This window comes from Pinus tabuliformis, chromosome 7 (assembly GCF_031772625.1).
Source record: "Pinus tabuliformis cultivar Carrire ecotype Pingquan chromosome 7, CPIR1, whole genome shotgun sequence".
NCBI classification, from domain to species: Eukaryota; Viridiplantae; Streptophyta; class Pinopsida; order Pinales; family Pinaceae; genus Pinus; species Pinus tabuliformis.
The window spans coordinates 889206354-889227335 of record NC_142293.1 but is presented as its reverse complement, the minus strand read 5'-3'; the positions used below and the strand labels follow the sequence as shown (position 1 = coordinate 889227335).

General features: G+C 37.6%; 1 protein-coding gene across 2 annotated transcripts in view; it reads left to right on the top strand.

Moving 5' to 3' along the window:
• The window catches only part of SEC10 (exocyst complex component sec10), a 320447-nt gene extending 306305 nt beyond the window's left edge, over positions 1-14142 (top strand). For both annotated transcript variants that reach the window (XM_089459095.1, XM_089459096.1), the window contains exons 23-25: positions 13452-13550; positions 13651-13734; positions 13815-14142. In XM_089459095.1, the coding sequence (XP_089315221.1) occupies positions 13452-13550; positions 13651-13734; positions 13815-13887 (256 nt within the window). In that variant the 3' untranslated portion in view covers positions 13888-14142. The remainder of the gene's footprint in view (positions 1-13451; positions 13551-13650; positions 13735-13814) is intronic.
• The last annotated feature ends 6840 nt before the right edge of the window (positions 14143-20982 follow it).

Sequence of the window (20982 nt, the reverse complement as noted above, 5' to 3'; positions counted from 1 at the left end):
AGAGGTCTACTCTATTTGAAGCTAAAACGAGCTTCTTTGACTACTCCCTTTGATACAAAGGCAATTCAATCTGCCACAATTGCTCCCTCTGACACGAGTCCTTTAGCTTATAGACAAATCAAATAAGATCAACCAATCCCAACGAGTTTGCTTGTGATAACCTTCTTTAATCACGAGATTTCTTGTCATATTCCTCAAAGCTCTGAGGTAGTTTCATGTACACTTCTTTTTCTTCATTGAGAAAAACAATCTCTAACTCCATTTGGTGCACTTTCAAAGCAATGGTAATAATTCTAACATAAGTGTACCTCACAACTTGGAGCAAACATTTTGTCATGATCCTCTCCCTCTTATTGGGAGAACCTTCTATTCTCAATTTTTGCAACTGTTGCATGTTAGATCCTGTAGATATTATTGGCATAATGAAGGCATACTTCGAGCTTGCTAATCTTCCTTTTCTCTCCGAGTTTAGATTTCATCTATTATAACATATCTCAACACAAATGGAAAGTCCTCTTGCTTTGCTTCATTCTTCCACTTCTTCCATATTGCTTGCTAGAGCCTTGGCAACTTTTACGATGTACCTGCAATCCTCACTTGGAGACCATGGAAGAATAATTACAGCCAAGCAAAGGATACAAAGACAAGAGAATGGCTAGCAACAAGAATGGTAATAATCAAAGAAGAGATATAAAATACTTATCTTTGAGGATTATAGAGAATGTAAAATCCCTCTTGATATTAGCTTCCTTGCATCCATCTTGCGACTTTATTATCCTTTTCCTCATCATCAACATGATGTCATTCATTCCTTGCATAGGCCAGGGTTTCTTCTTTCAGCGGAAACATTAATCTATATCCAATCCTATAATCCTAGATCTTTCTTATCCAAGCCCCTTTTGCCTGCTAGGGTTTACAAACCCTAGATATCCAAATGTCTAAAACCCTAGAATTTTTCATATCCAAGACTTTCAGTCTTCCAAATCGTAGAAATTTACAAAACCATTTTACGCCTCTTGCAAGTCCAACATATTTTGGAATGTGTAAATTCTCCTTTCATATTCCATTGGCCAAGCATACTTGAGCTTCATTAGCAGCCATGTTATTCAAAACTGATCGGTTTGAACCGAAAAGCTTTCAAACCAATCGGTTCATTAACCAAAGCCACAGGACCAGTGGAAAAATTGGGTCGAACTGCCCTCCTCGCCAATTTTATAGTCAAACGGGACATAAATTGACCGATTCACTGCTAGGTCGGTTGCGGACCCACCGAACACGGTTTTCTTGGCTTTTGAGGTGGTTTTGAGGGAAACTAAGGGATGTTTCCCTCCAAAAACAACCCCTCTAACCCAATAAAAGGAGGTCTGCCCTCTCACTTGCCTCACACATCTCATTTGGAGTTTTTGTGACCTTCATTGTGAGCTTGGAGAGTGTTGAGTTTTTGTTAGAGTAGAGGAAGAATAGAGAGTTTGAGCTAAGTAGTAGCGACCATGCCTCCAAAAGCCAAGGATATTGCATGAGCTCATTGTGATATGATTGATGGCAAAATGATCTACAAATATTGCCAAAAATCTATTGAAGGAGGGGGTATAAACCATGGTTGTAAAAATCGGCCAGTCTGAACCGTAAACCAGTCAAATTGTCTGGTTCATTGGCCAAACCAACCAAACTGGTTAAAAAACCTGGTTCGATGCATCATTCGCCCTTTTTTAGACATACCGGGCATAAACCGACTGGTTTATGGCGGAACCAACCGGTTTTCCCATAAACCAACTAAATCTGTCATAAATTGGGCGATTTTCCCATAAATCGGTTGATTCCGTCATAAATTGGCCGATTTCACATAAACCGGACGATTCCATCATAAACTGGTTGATTCATTGGCACGTCGACCGTGGACCCACCAGATGCATTCTTGGAGGCTTGTGAGGTGATTTGGAGGGAAAATAAGGGTTGTTTCCCTCCAAAAGCAACCCCTCCAGGCCAATGAAAGGAGGTCTCCCCTCTCATTTGCCTCACACATCTCATGTAGAGTTTTTGTAAGCTTCATTGTGAGCTTGGAGAATGTTGAGTTTTTGCTGGAGTAGTGGAAGAACATAGAGTTTGAGCTATGTAGTAGTCACCATGCCTCCAAAAGCCAAGGATACTGCATGGGCTCATTGTGATATGATTGATGGCAAAATAATCTACAAATATTGCCAAAAATCTATTGAAGGAAGGGGTATTAGTAGGTTCAAGCAACACTTGGCTGGGATAGGAGGCCATATAAAGCCATGTGGAGCACCAGATAAATTAATAGGGCATATTAGGGCAGAATGCCTTCAAAAGTTTGAGACTGAAGTTAGTGAACCGATAGACAAGTTTGTGACTAAAGCAGTTGCAAAGTTTGGGAGTCGAGACTCAACTGAGTTTGATCATGATGAGAAGTTTCAAGTGATGATGTTGATCACTAATATCATATATGTAGACTTGTAGTAGGCCAGTGGCCCCATAGCTTGTAGGCTTTGTTTTTGGACTCTAGAGGCCATTTAGAGCCTCATTGATTATATATTTTGTTGCTGATATGTATTGCACTTGGTTCCATTTTGATATATTCACCTTTACATGGTATATATATGAGAAAACTTTGCATATTTTGTGTCTATCGGTTTGGAATCATGGTTTTAAATCTTAAAAATAGTTTTTTTCATTAAAAAGTAATTATTTCATGTGTTCTTTTAAAACCTATTCATTGAGATCTAACCAGTCCTGGTTTGACCGGTTTCAGTTTGAAACCCAATTTATTATTCTAAAACTATGGTATAAACATGTTCAATCAACACTTGGCTAGGATAAGAGGCCATGTAAAGCCATGTAGAGAATCAAATGAAGTATTAGGGCATATTAGGGTAGAATACCTTCAGAAGTTTGAGACTCAAGTCACTGAACCAACAAAGAAGTTTGTGACTCATGTAGTTGCAAAGTTTGGGAGTCGAGACTCAAGCGACTAGGTTTGATCATGATAAGTTTCAAGTGATAACGTTGATCACTAATATCATATATGTAGACTTATAGTAGGCTAGTGGCCCCATAGCTTGTAGGCTTTGTTTTTGGACTCTAGAGGCCATTTAGAGCCTCATTTATTATATATTTTGTTGCTGTTATGTACTGCACTTGGTGCCATTTTGGTATATTCACCTTTACATGGTATATATATGAACAAACTTTGCATATTTTGTATCTATTGGTTTGGAATCATGGCTTTAAATCTTAAGAGTAGTTTTTCTTCATTAAAAATTAATTATTTCATGTGTTTTTTAAAACCGGTTCATTGAGATATAACCTGTCCCGGTTTGACCGGTTCTGGCTTGAAACCCTATTTATTAGGTGGACTGGTTTGGTCACTGGTTCTGGTTTCGAATACAATGCTAGTAGTTCAGCCAAACATTGTTTTTTTTTCTTCAAATCTTTCAACCCAAGTGGCCTACACATCGAGTTCTGCAAATCACTCATCTTTCTTGACCGGACATTCAACCTTGAAAGAGTACTTAACTTCTTCTTCATTGTGAGATTTTCATGTTAATGCACTTCCTTCATCAAGGTGAGCTTTCTTAGCATCAACATATACAATGCATCTTCCGAAATTTCAATAGCTGAAGGTGTCAACGTTTGTAACAATGTCCTGCTCCTTAATCACAATGTTCCAAGAGGAAACACAAAACCTTGACATTATAATATATATGTCACTTCAGCTTGTGAAACATTCTTGCAAGGTTCGTTCCTTATATTTGTGACATGCTTGAGTACCCAAGCTTTCTTCAAGCCTTATCGAGCTACAATTGCAAACTCATGTTGTCAATGCAAGACATATCATTGTAGTAGATGGTATTATCGATTTGCATCTTTTGGACATCACTTTTGCACTCACATAGGTTCTCATGCCATACTTGAATACACCAAGATGGTTTATATGCTATGCATCAATAATTGTCCTTAAAGGATTCTTTAAGGATCCATCTATAACTGCATATGATTTGTAAGGCAATGTTTCCATAATATTGACATAGTCTTTGTAGTTTTGATTTTACAAAGCATACTGGACATCGACAACTTCCAAAGAAATTTATGATACAAGTCTTTAACACATACTTTTTCACCTAGGACTATCCTTGGTTTTTATTGAGAGTCCTTTATGATGACAAGGGATCATTGAGGTCTAACAACACTTTAAATGAAATTATTGATGATACATACCTCTTCTTCCAAGAATTAACCATAGACTTCTAGCTTTGCTGATCTCTATATAGGTCTGTGTTTCAGGCCAAATACTCTTCTTTGAACAACCCAATACTGTGATGTGTTTTGCATGGCAACAAAGTCCTTCAGGTATAACAGATCTATATGAAATACTTCAAGTCAATTCAATCCCTTCTTTTATGTACAGGGTCTTCCACAGTTCAAAGAGAAGATCTTATGCACAATGGCATTACTAGCTTAGTAGGTCAATACAAAACATTACTAAAATTATGCTCAAGAATACTCGCGAACAAGGCATGCTCCAACGATTTTGCCTTCTTGTTGACATGGTCAATCAAACTCGTAATCTCTCACACTTCATCTTCGACAAAGGCATTCTCGACCTTAGAGAATTCGGTCTTTAAGACTTCAAAATGAGGCATCCGACAGTCTCTTGAAATATAACGAAGCCTTTCAACCTACCTTCAACATAAATTGGAGTCGTTAATCTTCTCACAAATGCAATAATGACTTCGACGTTAAATAAGGGATTCGATCCTTTTGATCTTGTAATGAGGCATGCTGACTTATCAATTTCTGAGGCTCTCGCTCCTCTTGAAACATAGCCTTTTGACTGTTGAAAAGTGTAACTAGGTTCGGTCTTCATAATGACATGTAATTGTGATTTTATGTAAAAGATGTAAAGGAGAAAAATAAAATTATTAATGCTTGCCTCATGGGTTTCATGTGCAAGAGATTTTATTTTTAGTTAAGGCTCCCATTGTGAGCCCTTGGGGATTTTGTCATCTAGTCATAAAAGTCCAAAGAGTCATTTCCATGTATTGAAGGCATGTTACACATTGTAAAAGTCATTGGGAAAGAACTTTGTTGAAGGGAAGCCGAGTAGAAGTGAAAAGAGTCTCCCTGTAAAAGGAGACTATTCAAGGATCAAAAGTTGATCTAGGGTTTCTGTTGTGAAGAAAAAAGTTGCAAACCTACAAGAAGAGGCCGAAATCCTGAATGAAGCCGAGAAGAGGAAGAAGAGCAACGTTGACCTAAGGGTGAAGAGCAGGCTTGTGACTTGGTCTTGGAAGGGCTCTAGTGTCAAGGGTCTTTGTCATGGTCTTGGTATTCGTCAATTGAAGTTTCTATAAGAAGAATTTGTTTGGGTTTTCCTCTCAAAGAGTGAGAGGTTTTAGCCCTGGCTGACAGCCTATATACTGTGTCTCTTGTCACGTTATTTTTCATGCATTGGTAATTGTCTTGATGAAAAGAACCCAATAATAACATAAGAAAGAGAAGATCATAATAAAGAATTAAAAGGCACTCACAAGCAATTATCAAAGTAGAGAAATCACCTATCTATTGATGCCCTAGATTTCTCAACATGGAATCAGAGCTAAGGTGACAAAGTCAAGAAGGGGCATCTAATCAAAGAGACACACAAGGATCGAGTTTCAAGAAAGGGATCAAAGCAAGTCGAAGAATACCAAAGCGAAAGTTCAAGATCTACATCATACCAAAACCCTAGATCGAAGAAATCTACTTCAGCAAAAGTCTTGGGATCATCATCAAGGAGGAAGCAAAAAGAAAGACCAAAAAACCTAAAAGCATTTTTAAGATCATCACTCAACCATCATCTAAGGAGTAGAAGCTTTTTCAAAGACTGAAGAAGGCTAGATCGAAGAACATTGTCATCATCTTCAAAAGGGTTTGTGAGGCAAGCTCTCTCTCATTAAAGCAAAGCTTTAACCTTTGAAGAACTCCATCAAAGTGATCTCTCTCCCAAAGGGATCAAGGATTACTCTTGAAGAAGAAATCTATCAAGAAGTAGTCTTCTACTATCTATATCATTATCAAATTAAAGGAGGAAGCAAGTGGAGAAAGCAACATCTACTCAAGTAAGTATATCTATGACTTCATCTTAATCTATCAAAATGTCTTTTTGCAAGGAGAGAAACAAATTGGTTGGGGATTCAAATTTTCTTTCATGGAAGAAAAGAACAAATCTAAACCTTATTGAGAATGAAGTCATGGAACACATCAAGGGCTCAATCACCAAACCTCCTAAAGAAGATGCTCAAACACTTGTTAGGTACATGAAAAGGGGAGTGAGGGCTCAGAGGATTCTCATAGAATCCCTAAGGACTCCCCCATCCCATATGTATCAAAATTAAGAACTTCAAAAGATATATATAACAAATTGGTAGAGTTGTTTTCCGTGAGTACTGCAGGAGAAGTTATCTCTCTAAGGCAAGAACTCTACAAATTGAAGATTTCAAAGGAAGAAGGAATAACCTCATACTTCATGAGGATTTTTGAAATAAAAGATCAACTTCAAGATCTGGCTGAAATAATGTGTGACAGAGAAATGACCATTGTAGTATTAAATGCACTACCAGAGGAATGGGGAAACTTCACTTCAAGTATTTATGGGAAGAAAGAAGCCACTCCTTTCCATGATCTATGGTCTCTCTGCAAAATTGAAGAAACCAGATTAAAGGAAAAATTTGATGTGGGATCAAATGAACAAAACCAAGCATATGCTGCTATGGCAAAGAGAAAGGGAAAATTTGGAAAGTTTGGTCCCCAAAAGAAAAAGAAGAACATGGAAAAGGTTCAATGCTATGGATGTCAAGAATATGGGCACTATAGAAGAGATTGTCCTAAACTTAAGAAGGACAATAACAAGAGAAATAAGGAAGAAGCCCATATTACCGAAGAAGTGGAAGAACCTGAGAAGAAGAAGCTTAAGAAGGAGGAAGTGAGAGATCTCTACTATGAATGAGATAATCTCCTCCACTAAGTACTCTTCACTTGTGTAAATAATATCTATCTAGATAGGAAGCATTGTAAATATGATAGGATGCATCATATTAGAAGATGACATCATGGTAGAAGCATTAGAAGTAAGAGCTCGTGACATCACCATAGGAAACATGAAGGATGTCTGACACAAAATCTATGGCAGTCAACTATGAAGGATATAGCTCTTGGGAACCTCATTCAAAGCTCAAATGACACTTATGAGAAAATGGAAGAAGTCATCCAGGACAAGGCTCATCATACATTAGTCAAAAGGTAACATCTGCTGGATAGGGATATGCAAGATCCTCGAGATTCTTTGATGGAATCTTCATCGGAAGAATTACCAATCTAGAAAGGAAGCAAGTGTTTCATCAGTAACTCCAACTTGTAGAATTCATGGGATGATGATATGATGACATAAGAGATGAATTAGATCAAGGATTGAAGCTCTTTTCAATCAAGGAAGCTGCTGAAAGAAGCCTAGATGACTTAAAGTAAAAATGAGGTATGTATGCTTGTACGGAATATTATAAAGTCATGTCAGATGGTTGGAAGTAACATAGATCACTACTCTATCTTGAGAAGCATGATCAAAGGGAAAGTATCTTCTTCTATATAAGGATGCAGCAAGGCATGGGTCACACTAGATGAAATCAACATAATATGTCCTCATATGGAATATGAGGTGATTGACAGTAATTGGAGGAACTCTAATTAGAAGCTCTTGGGAATGAAACATGTGAAGAAAGGAAGGAAGAGATTGTAGACTATGCAACCATGGAAGAAGGCAATCAACATTCGGGAACTAAGAGATTTAACTATGACATCTCGCCGAAAGATATGAAGACTCTGATGGAAGTCAAAGAAAGATAGAGAACCTTGACGATATACATATTTGGGAAATGTGTCAACTTATATGCAGGATGCTGATGCCATCAGGAAGATTTCATGATGAAGGACCATCACAAAGGTAATTTGATTTAAGTGTTAATTTCTTATTTTTGAACAAATATTTGGATGAGATTATGCGGGATTTCCAAGGGAAAACTGTGAATGTCCTCAAGGAGAACCATGTAGAATGATGTAAGATCATTCCGAAGGACAAAACATAAAGAAGGCAACATGACATGAAGCAAGGCTAGATGTAGACTGATGGATCGCTTTCTGATGAGACGAATGATGACATGACTGAATCGTGGATGGAAGTGATGGATGGTCTGTGCCCAATTAGAAAGTCCCAAAAGATGAAGACTCCATGACAAAGAAGAAATTCAGGACATCGAAAGAAGGAGCTCTTCAAGCAGTTGGTTGTCCCATCATCTCCACATGAGGAGCTGTTGTAGGTCCCTAGCTAAGAGGGAGCCTGGAAACAAGTATTTTTGCTTGATAGAAACTTGGAAGCAATATATCCTCCCTAATTGTGAGGGAGATATAGACACATCATTCTTGTCTTCACTGGGAAGAAAGAATGGAGGATTGGGTAAACATCTGGCATCTGATGCTCTTTGAGGATGAGATAGGGCATCCAAGATAAGAGTACTCGTAAAGGACTGATATTGTTTGAGGACTAGTAATCCAAGATAAGAATAGTCTTGGTGGAACACACCCTGAGAACCCAAGTAGGGTATGTTCCAAGAGAGACAATGATGAGTGTCTATGAATCATTGGTCTCGCCAACATTGCGCTCAGATCTTGTGGAGAGATAGAGCTGTTAGTCAACGCCTTGCTATGTGACAATGTTGGTTGATATGATGCTATATAGATGGGTTACCAATCTGATTCTTTTTATGAGAAATTCTTCAGATTGAGAATGACCAAGTATCATTATGAATACCTCCCTAGTTAAGAGGGAGTGTTGAAAAGTGTAACTAGGTTTGGTCTTCATAATGACATGTAATTGTGATTTTATGTAAAAGATGTAAAGAAGAAAAATAAAATTATTGTAATGCTTGCCTCATGGGTTTCATGAGCAAGAGATTTTATTTTTAGTTAAGGATCCCATTGTGAGACCTTAGGGATTTTGTCATCTAGTCATAAAAGTCTAAAGAGTCATTGTCATGTATTGAAGGCATGTTACACATTGTAAAAGTCAATTTTGTTTTTGTAATTCACCCTCCAAGACCTTGTCACTAGTCCTCACTCAAGTCGACCTACAATGAAAGGGATAATACTAGAAAGATGATGTTGGCCTATTCCAGTGATCATGTCGGCCTAATAGTCATGGACAAACCACTATATATAGCAGTGCTCAACCTCATTTGGAAATGAACAATTCGGTCAAGAAAGTCTGAAATAACCAAGTGTGAAAATCATCTTAGAAGGAGCCTTAACATCAGCGAAGGAAGAGGAAGGGATAGCGAAGATAGTGACATCATTGTGGCACTGTTTTTGGGCTAGTCTACCCTCACACATGTGAAGATTGCAGATCTGAAGTTTGCAAAGGGAAGCCGAAGATTGCAGTCATATAAGGATAATCTAGATTGGGTAAAGACTTCGTTGAAGGGAAGTTGAGTAGAAGTGAAAAGAATCTCCCTCTAAAAGGAGACTATTCAAGGATCAAAAGCTGATCTAGGGTTTTTGTTGTGAAGCAAAAAGTTGCAGACCTACAAGAAGAGGCCGAAATTCTGAAGGAAGCCAAGAAGAGGAAGAAGAAGAGCAGTGTTGACCTAAGGGTGAAGAGGAGGCTTGTGACTTGGTCTTGGAAGGGCTCTAGTGTCAACGGTCTTTGTCATGGTCTTGGTATTCGTCAATTGAAGTTTCTATAAGAAGAATTTATTTGGGTTTTCCTCTCAAAGAGTGAGAGGTTTTGGCCCTGGTTGACAACCTATATACTGTGTCTCTTATCTCTTTATTGTTCATGCATTGGTAATTGTCTTGATGAAAAGAACACATAATAACATAAGAAAGAGAAGATCATAATCAAGAAGTAAAAAGGCACTCACAAGAAATTATCAAAGTAGAGAAATCACCTATCTATTGATGCCCTAAATTTCTCAACATTGACTAAGGTCTTTCTATGAGGATTTTTGGCTTATCTTAGGGAGACCCGAGGCCTTTCCAAACCTGTTCAAAATACCCTTGGTCCTCTTCAGAATTTTGGACTATGGCTTCTATCCTTTTCATAAATGTAAGAATGCCTTAACCTTAAAACTAGATCATGGTCTTTCCTTCTTTTAATATGAATCTTGTCTTCATAAGTAGGGGTATTATTTCCAGCATAGATGACATTCATTCCATCTGAGATTAGGGCTTCCTTAGTTAAAATACAAAACATGTTTGTCTTTCAAATCATGAATAACAGGGCAAATCTAGACTTCTTGAGGATGCTCTTTTACCTAAGCTCTGATACCATGTACTTTCACGTGCAATAGAGACTAGCACTAATTTTTGAACACGAATAATTACTTCTGATGATTTATATCTTCTTTTAGCATTTACAATTTCTTCATTGAGCAATTGCACTTTAGAAATTCAACCATAAAAGTAAAATGAACAGTAGAGATCATAATGCACAAAGTTTACCCTGGGAAAACCCACTCGGGGTAAAATCCCAACAATCGTTTCCTTACAGAATCAATTCAACAAGAGAGACATCAAAGTCATAGACAGACTGACCAACAAGATGACAAGACAAATTGTCCGCCAAGAATCCAAGGCAACCCTCTGCAAACATTTGCTAAATGGGTTGGTCAAAGTCTGCAATAGGTCCAAATTTCGGCATGTCCCTACCAAAGAAAGTTTGGACTTATCCACAAAAATTACCCACAGAAACTCAACCCAGAACAGTTCACATGTGCGAGCAGCATAAGAGAGAGAAACAATCACACGTACGAGAGAGAGAGGTCAAACAAATGGAGAAATCTCGATCTTCTTCTCTTCTTGTCCTCGACCTTCTTCTTCTTGTGCTTCTTTGCTTAGATGAGCAGAAATATGTTTGAGATGAGTGATCTGAATTGCCACTTTGGAGGGTGAACAATTGCTTATTTATAGTCTCTTTGGATGGGTCAAATGGTTGCCTCCTTTGGGTCAGACCGACTTGATCTAAGGAGGGTTGACTTGGACTTCTTGTGGAGCCAAAACCAAAAATTTAAATTTTCTTTTGACAAGGTCATGGAGAACATGCCTTATAACTTTTCTTTTGACAAGTACTTGAAGAACATGACTTTGAAATAATTTTCTTTTGAGCATGAAGAACATTCTTTACATAATTCTTTAATGTTGCAAGTACATAATGATAAAAATATTAATTATGAAGACAATCCATAGCTACAAAATTCAACATGTAAGACTCCAACCTTACAAGTAATTTTCACTTAAACAAGAAGGAAAAAACAAATTGGCTCCAAAATTGTATGGGCCTTTTCAAATCAACAAAAGAAATTAGCAAAGTAGCCTATGGGTTGAAGTTCCCTGACAACTATCGCATCCATAATATCTTCCATGTGTCTTACCTCAAGAGGGTGTTGGTACAAGCCCAACCTTTTCAAAAAGAGATTTCTAACTTCGATTGTCAAGGAAGAATTATTTTAGAACTAGAAGGAATTCTTGCCACTGAGAAAAATTGTCATGTTCCAAAATCATCAAAGAATACCTTGTCAAATGGAAAAACCTTCTTGGAGAAGATGCATCATGGGAAATATAATTTTTTTTTCCAACAATACCCCTCATTATCCTTTTGCTTTGAGGACAAAGCAATTTTAAAGGGGGTGGCAATGTTATAAATATAATAAATAATAATTAATTAATTAATTAAATGAAAAGTCAAGGGGCACGCACCCTTTCGCCTTGTGACTAGTCAATGTTATATAGTAAACCATCACGAGGGCTATTGTACATCAATTAATATTCTTATTCAACAATGATAATAATTATTATCTGCAATTATTTTTTTGTAACAAAGATAGAGTAAGTGATAACATCTTAACCAAATGACAGATTTCAAGCTTTCCGTGAGATGATGAACTATTTTGTGAAGTAAAACCATATAAATTATAAAACAATTAGTGAATTTATGAGGTAAAAAATGGGCCTCAAAACAAAAATGTACAACCAACATCAACTTTATAAGAACCAATAGAATTGAAGATGATGATGTCAACGATGGGGAATGATTCACCATTTTTGGAGTAAAAAGATAAAATGATAAAAAAAATTAAAAAATGAAAGACTATTTTTTCAATTTGTATTTTCAACTTATATCCCTACAGTTTTACTCAAATTTTGAGCAGGAGCACTCGTTGAATACAAAATTTAATTTTGCATCCAAGGAGTACCCATGTTGAATACTTTAAATGGAGCCCACTATACAAAAAATGAGAAATACATGAAAAATGTGATTGCAATCATGTTTTTCCATGTATTTATCATTTTTTGTGTAGCGAGATCCATTGAAAATATTCAATATGGGTACTCCTTGGATGTGAAGCATCCAACAAGTGCTCCCGCTCAAAATTTGAGTAAAATTGTAGGAAGATAACTTGAAAATACAAGTTAAAAAAATAGTTTTATTTATTTTTATCTTTTATTTCTTTTATTTATTTTTTATTTTTCACTCCAAAATTTGATGAAGTAATCTAATCTTATTTTATAATTTCTGCTATTATTTTATAAATTTCCTTAAGAAGCCCATTTTAGACCTCAAAAATTCTCTAATGCCTTTAGAACTATGAAATTCTCAAAATCTGAGAAGGGTTTCTTATAACTAATCATCCCAAAACCAGTACCATCATTATATCTTGAGCAAGGAATCAGTTAAGACATAGCAAATTATATAACATGCTTCTTTGAAATAAGATGACATACCAATCAAAATACCCCTGGGAGGATAAACAATGTAAATTGTATAATAGAAAGTTAGAAACTTTTCATCAGCCACTTGCTAGTGAGAACATCAACGGATCTGGGAACTTGTAAACAGATATCCTAGGGTTTGGAACCTCAATATCCTGATAGAAGTAAACTACTAACCTTGTTCCATTAGACCACCTTGGTCTGAAGGGAGATTCTAGAGAAAAATAAATTCCTTTTAATGCATTGTCTTACGACATGTTGGAGAAGATAATCATAGGAATTTAATGGGGGCAAGGACATTATTTCTCTTTCAAAGAAAAGTTTCTTCTTTGAAGTTTCATATAAAAACCGGTCAAATGTACAGAAGCATTTCTCCTGAATTAAAGAAAAAGAAAAAAATTCCGCGAAGAATTTATGCAAGTTAAATGTGTCTTATTGCCAGATGCCAAGTTTCCAACTTAGTATTAGTTTTCTGTTTTTTTTGCTTTTGGTCATTCACCCAGGAGCTTTTTGCCTCTGCTATATTTCTTTTCTGTGTATTACCAAAACACTGATACAAAGATGTGGATGTGGATCTTGAATATGTGTACTTCACTTTTATTCAGTCTAGAGTCTCAGAAAGACCTGTTATTGTGCAGTGGGGGTTTACGATTGAAGCGTGACATTACAGAGTACACAGAGTTTGTGCATAGATTCAATGCACCTGCAGTTGATGAAAAGTTTGAATTACTGGGAATGTAAGTAAGAAAGGAATTATATTTCAATTGTTAGTCATCATGAATGTTATATTATAATTATTTGACTAAATTTCCATGTTCTATGACGAGGTTCCTCCAGCCTGGCAAATGTATTTATTGTTGCCCCAGAAAGCCTTACCACTTTGTTTGAAGGTAGCCCAAGTATTCGCAAAGATGCTTTAAGGTATGAATTCTCTTCAGAGCGAGCTTGTGTCTTTTCAGTGGACTATAATTAGTTTTAACTTGTTTAAGTGTCATATGCAGGTTTATTCAGCTGCGAGATGATTACAAAACTGCCAAAATAGCAAGCAGACTAAGTTCATTGACGATAGAATAACATGTTTGCATGTGAAGGCCATTAAATTTTAATGTAATAAATGTATGCAGCTGATCCTTTTTTGTAGATTGCAAGTTGCTATCCAAAAACACATTTTGTAGCGCTTCTCTACATTCATATATGCATATAGGTCCCTGTATATTGATATTTGTACTTCTGATTCTCATCATCCAAATCTTCTATGCTTCGCTGAATGTCTGAATTGGCAGTAGTATTTACTTGGAGAAACTAAATAATTAACATTTGTTATGATGATCAGAGTGTCAGTGATGTCTATCTGAGTTCAAGTACCTCCTTTTTTCGTCATCTTGAAACCAATATATGAGCAAGCTATCTAGCAGTCTTGTAAGAAATGGAATTTGGAATAGTTCCAACATCCAGGTTTGGACTGACATATTTACTGATACAGAATTGCAGATTTCTATCTGAACGGCTGAAGAGGAATATGTTGCATGATACATTTCATTTTTGTTGAAAATCCATTTATCAAATTTTTTTATATGCATAAACAATTTTTATGCATATGCATTTTGAGTGAACAGTTCACTCATTATCAGGGTTAACAATAGACTGAAATAGAGCAATATTGCAGATTTTGATGGAGAGAACCTATATTATTAAATCACTGAGGAGGAAAAATAGAATTCCAAAAAGGGGGCAGGAAACAAAACAAGTCAACCACTATCAGGGACACAGTGATTTAAAGGAAACTTTATACTAATGGAATTTAAGATTTATATTCCTCTACCTCAATTTTCAAATTGCATCACTTGGACTGTACATTTTAGCAGACTACTGTTGAATCTTCTGCAATAGTGCACTGTAGAAACTGATCCTGATCTGATAATTATTTTCCAATGATTTCCAATCAAGTTATCGTATGTCATATATATCATTAAACAATTATAGACAGAAAATCTCAACATTAATGCAGTGAAAACAGTAGGATCATAAAGAGACAGCCATGCACAATAGAGACAACAAATTTACTTGAGAAACCCCAATCTTGGGAAAAAATCCAACAACTTTTCTTGTAGGCAAAAATTGTTCTTCAACAATATTTACAATTCCAAGAGAATTCTAAAAATTTGTGCCACAAATCCAAGTCCCGTATATCAGTCAAACCTGGTCAAATGCCAGCTAGTTGATGCTGGTCAAACCACCAAAAATTAGAGAAACCAATGCTGGTCAACAGTCTGAAATTTCTGCCCGAGGTCAGTTCGGTCTTGCGGTCAACTGTGGTTGACTATCTCCAAAATCTGCAGTCAAAGTCTTCATCTTTTGTGGTCAAACTTGCCCCTTTCTCTGCGGTCAAATTCAGTCAAACCCCCGGTCAAACACAACATATTTTCGGTCAAACAGAGCAGGTAAAACTCGGTCAAATGTCAGCTTCTTTATCTCGATCAAACTTTAGATCTCTTGACTTCGCACGTGTGGTTCAGAAAAATAGAAGAATGTGTGTGATTCAAATTGGTCAAATGATGAAGTCAACATATGTATTTATATTTGTCAAATGGGTGACTTTTGACCAAAAGTCACAATCCTTCATGGTGGGGCCGATTTGACTATTTGGGGCCTACATGAAGCCCAAAATATACGAATTTTAGTTTTTCATTTTCATTATTTTCCTTGGCCGACTTCGGAGGCCTTTTGGCATGGGGGAATACCTCCTAATGTTACACAAAAATCAACATTCCCTCTTAGCGAGGGAGATATTCTCTGCAATATTTTTCCCTTGTTGAAATTTCTCCTTAAGAAAAATTTATGATCTTTTCATGTTGATGCATGTCTATAACTCCCTCCTAGAGTGGGCAATGTAGCTCTCTCATATGTACGTAAGCATTCAATGCTTTTGCCCAAAGTCCTTTATGGTTTCTTATGCAAATGTATCAATCTCCTGTGGTCATGACATAGCCAATTCCCTTTTGCATCCAAGTTCTTCTAGCTTCCTAGGAGAGAATTTGCCTTTGACCATTAACCTTTTTGGTCAAAGTCCTTTATGACCTAGCCAAGTCCTTTTGGCTTCAAAGGGGAATTACATCTATCTCCTTTAGTTGGCCCAGCCAAGTCCTTTTTGGCTTCTAAGGAGAAGATATGTCCAGTCATATAATTTCCCTAGGTCATTCACCTCTTGGTCGACCTAACCATGTCCTTTTGGAAGCCAAGTCCTTCTGGCTTCAGTGATGAATGTATCCTTTAATGACCCTTGTAATTGCTTTGGGTCATTCACCTTTCTGGTCAAAGTCCTTTATGACCTAGACAAGACCTTATGGCTTCAAAGGTGAATGTATTCATCTCCCCTAGTTAATGTCCTTTATGGCTTCAGGAGATGGTCTGCCCAATTTTGCAAATACCTCATCATTCCCTTCCAATGAGGAAGACATTCATCGTCATACTAAGCTCGTCTTTGACGTATGTCCACAATCTACTCATCTGCGGATACATAGTGGAGCTATAATGCTCCTCTTTGCATTGTGTCTCGAATGAAGTGACCTAACCACGTCCTTATGGCTTCTTAAAGCCACATTGCTTCATGCCTTGTGATATTATAAAGTGAGTCTTCAATTCAACAAAAAAACACACTTCAAATTAATTTGTAGGAAGTCTGGTCATGCTTGTCATACTTTCTGCCATCTTAGAATACCTTCTGGGCCCCTGGATTCTACCCTTGGAGGTGTTATGCAACGAACTTTAATCGACCCTGCAAATGCCCTTGAAATGCATCACAAGAGGTCTTTTGTTGATTTTCTAAGTGCAATATAGACTAGCACAATATTTTCTAAAATACAAATAATTACTTTTGATATAGATCTTTTAAATTATTTCAATATATCATTTAGCAATTATACTTTAGAAATTCAACCATATAAGAATAGTAGAACAATAGAGATCACAATGCACAGAGAGAGGACAAGATTTACCTTGGGAAAACTGACCAATGGGAAATACCCAACAACCTTTTCATTAGAGAAACTCTTTTATTCAACAAGAGACACACCTAAACCTTCAGTCAAACTTGGTTAACCCCTGTATGCCAAGCCTCCCAATCTGATCTAGAACTTTGCTTTGCCTGAACTGGCCCAAAATTTCAACCCTCCTGCGACTACCAATTACCCTAGAATTTCGGGCCCTACAACTGTCCAAAATTATGGCCTCTTGCAATAGAACTTCCCATAAAAAGTTGCAAGCAAGAAAAGAGAGACTATCCACACGTGCGAGCTTGAGAGAGAGGGAAAGAGAGTTGTTTTGATTTCTTTTGCATTGTATTTGTCCTTCTTGTCCCTCGCTTGCTTGCTTGGAAGATGCTTATGAGATGAGAATTGCCCTATAGTGTCCTACTGGGTTGAATGGGTCGACTTAACATATTTTGGAGCCAAAAATTACAATTTTCTTCTTTAAAAAGTCACAATGTGACTTTGACTCAAAATAAATTTTCCTTTGACTCTATCATTTAAAAATATGCTTTACAATAATCAATACTAATACATCAAGTGGCCAAATATACATAATGCAGACCGACCATAGTTACAATTTCAACACTCCCTCTTAACTAGGGAGGTATTCATAATCACTGTCATAGATGTTCTCAAGTTGACAAATTTCTCTAGGAAAAGGTTATATCAAATCATCATCATGATTAGTCTCATCATCTACCATCAACATTTGCTAGTAGCCATATCTGGGGTGGTACTAAACCCATGACTCTACATCAACATACCAGGACTCACTCCTTCAGAGTGATCGATCCTAAAAGTTGAAACTCAACCCCCCTAGGGAGTACTAGCAGGCACTCACGCAACCCTCCTGGGGAGTACTTTCTCAACCCTCTTGGGGAGTACTCGCTCAACCCTTATGGGGAGCAGTTCCTCACCCCTCCTAGGGAGCACTTTGGGCCTTGATGCTGAAATACCTCACTCAACCCTCTCTTGGGGAGTGATTGGGTCTTGATGCTAACATACCTCACTCAACCCTCCCATGCAGAGTGATCGAGTCTCCTGACTGAGAGGCACTTACTCAACCTTACTCGGGGAGAACTCTGGACCTCTCGAACCATTCCCCTTTCAGGAGAATGTCCGTCCATGCTGGTGTCATATCAACACTCCCTCTCAACGAGAGGGGTAATCTCCACAAGCCCCAACTTGTCTTTGAAGTACACAAACTTCTCCATGGGCAGCGATTTCATTAGAACATCAATTGTCTGCTCATCGGTGGAGATGTACTCGATCCTTATCGATCTCCTCTGCACCATGTCAGAGATGTAGTGGCACTTGATCTCAATATGCTTTGACCTGCCATGGACGTCATGACTCTTTGAAATCTTCACACAACTTTGATTATCACAGTGTGTCACGGTTGGTTCCAGTGCTTGGTCGAACAATCCTACAAATAACTTTTGAAGCCATACTAATTTTATACATGCTCCATTTGCTGCAATATATTCTGCATCTGTAGTGCTGAGTGTGGAAGATATCTGCTTCCTTCTCATCCAAGATATCATAACGGACCTTAAGCTGAAGCATACCCCTAAAGTGCTCTTCCTATCATCAACGCTTCTTGCCCAATCAATATTTGTGTATCCCTGAAGTTGTACATCCTTGTTTGCAACATATCTTAGAGCATAGTTCACAGTACCACATAGATATCTCAGAATGTGCTTTTCTACAATCAATGCTCATGTCTTGGTTCAACCTAGAACTAGGTTAAGGTGTTCATAACAAAGCAGATGGTCGACCTGGTGTTAACCAAATACATCAATAAGCCAATCAACCGCCAGTATATCGATTTATCTACCAAACTAGATTTTGCGCCTCAACTTCTTCAAGTTAGTCACCATGGGAGTAGCCATGGATTTACAACCCATCATACCAAAGTTTTGAAGGATCTCATTAACATACTTTCGTTGACCAAGGAATACTTCGTCAGGGTTCTGCCATACTCCTAATCCGAAGTAATAATGCATCAACCCAAGGTCCTTCATGTCAAATTCATAAGCCACTTGCTTCATACATTGAATAATAAGAGGCTCAACAGATGTCAAAAACAAGTCATCAACATGAAATAATAGGATCGCAGGTGTATTCTTCACAACCTTAAAATAAGGACTAGGATCAACATCACTCTTGGTAAATCCCAGTCATGTCAAATAAGTGTCAATACGAGCATACGAAGCTCTTAGAGCTTGCTTGATTCCATGCAAGGGATTTTTTAACTTGTAGACATGAGATTCCTTTCCATGCACCTTGTTAGTGTCAGTCTTTACAGCCTTCCTCCAGTGATCAAATGTGCTCTTACATAGTGATTTTGAAGTGTCAAGGTCAAATTTTGTCATTTCAAAGAGTTTTCAAGCAAAATTTGGTCACTAGGCATTAGGTCTAGGGTTTGCCCAAATGTCAGTCCATGTCATCATTCAGCTGAGTTTATCATCATTCGTAGGGTTGTCATTATCATGTCAATGTCTAATGAGTCATTTTACACCTTGTTCATGCTTCATGTTGCGCCCAGGCAAGGTCATTTCCCTCTCCTAGGGTTTTAAAGGTAATTTCTCTTGGATGGTCAAATCATCGGCAAAACTTGTTTCCTGATGTTCATACACCTTCCCCTATCCTTAAAGTACTTTACCAAATACTTCCCATCCCTTAGATCCGCCAAATTCCTCATTTTTGCACAAACCCTAGTTTCTAGCTACAACCTGGCAATTTTCTAGGTTTGGCCTGTGTTTTGTCCTTTTCGACCCCTTCCCCTCACTCAATCTTTGAGATTCCACTTTCCCCTACTTCCTAACATCCCTCCCCACTCCCAAAAATTTCTCCAAGAATTTAGAAGCCCTCTATCCCCTTCATTTCGCTCCATTTCGACAAAATCCCTTGTTTCACACATCGGGACAAGTTTCACTCAAAAGCTGTTTCTGAGCAATCAAAGATGAATTTTGCAAAACTGAGAGAGGTTTTTGTCCACAACATGACAAGGAAGAAAAACCTCTTTCACTTTTTACACAGGTGTCATGGTTTGAGAGAAATGTCAAAAATACCGGCGAGAACGAAAGTGCTCCAAGGACGGTTGGCCAAAGCACAAAAACGAAGGAAAACGCCCGATCCACTCCAAATTTTGGCCAAAGCCTCTTTGACTGAGCATGGTACTTGATTGGGGACTCCCAGCCCAAATTTCAAGAAATTTGGAGAAAATTTTGTCATTTGTGAATTTTTTGTGCAATTTACAGGTTTTTGCCTGTGGAGTGGTCTCACCCCCCGCGCGACCACTCGGGAGGACTGCTCAGAATCACAAAAAGTTGACATTTTTGGAAAGGGCATGCAAAAACTAGAATTACCTATACTTGGGGTCAACTTGATTTTGAGATTTGGGCCTCCAAAAGCTCAAAATACATCAAAATTTTGACTTTCTGCCCACTTTTTGAGTTGCAGAAAGTGACCTTGGGAGAATTGACTTTTGAGGGGTCAAATCAACTCCAAATCCAGAAATTCCACTTGGGATGGAAAGTAGACACACAAAGCTTTCCAATGAGCCATCTTGCACTTGATTTGGACAACTGGAACCCACTCAAAAAGTGCTGCAAAGGGGCGCGACCACTCGAGCAGGGGGCGCGACCACTCGAGCTAAAATTGCCAATTTTGACTTTTCAGGCCTGCAAAATCTATTTTTACCTTGGTTGATCATTTGTACCTGTAAATGATGGATGTATGGATAATTTTCATGGCACATTGATAGATTTAATCTCTCTTAACCCTTCTAGAAGCTTCCTTGATGTAAATAGTGAATATTTAATGCATGGATGAGTTAGCTAAGTTTTAGAGGCAAGTTGTTTTGACTTCCTATTATCTAGTGCTTAGTTTAAAATTAGTTCAAATTGCTCCTAGGAAGCTGAGCTCGACCCCTAGAGGTGGGGAAAGGAGTTAGATGGTCTATATTATGCCTTCTCTTGCTCATTTTCATGGTTGGACTCTTGAGGGAGAAGCTCTATTGTATATTTTACTTGTATCTCTGCAATTTGAGGAAAAGGAAGGCCAGGGTTTTGCAGACATCATTGTGGATTCTTGTGGATTATTGTGTTGATGGTGTGTTTCCTACTTGTCATTGTAA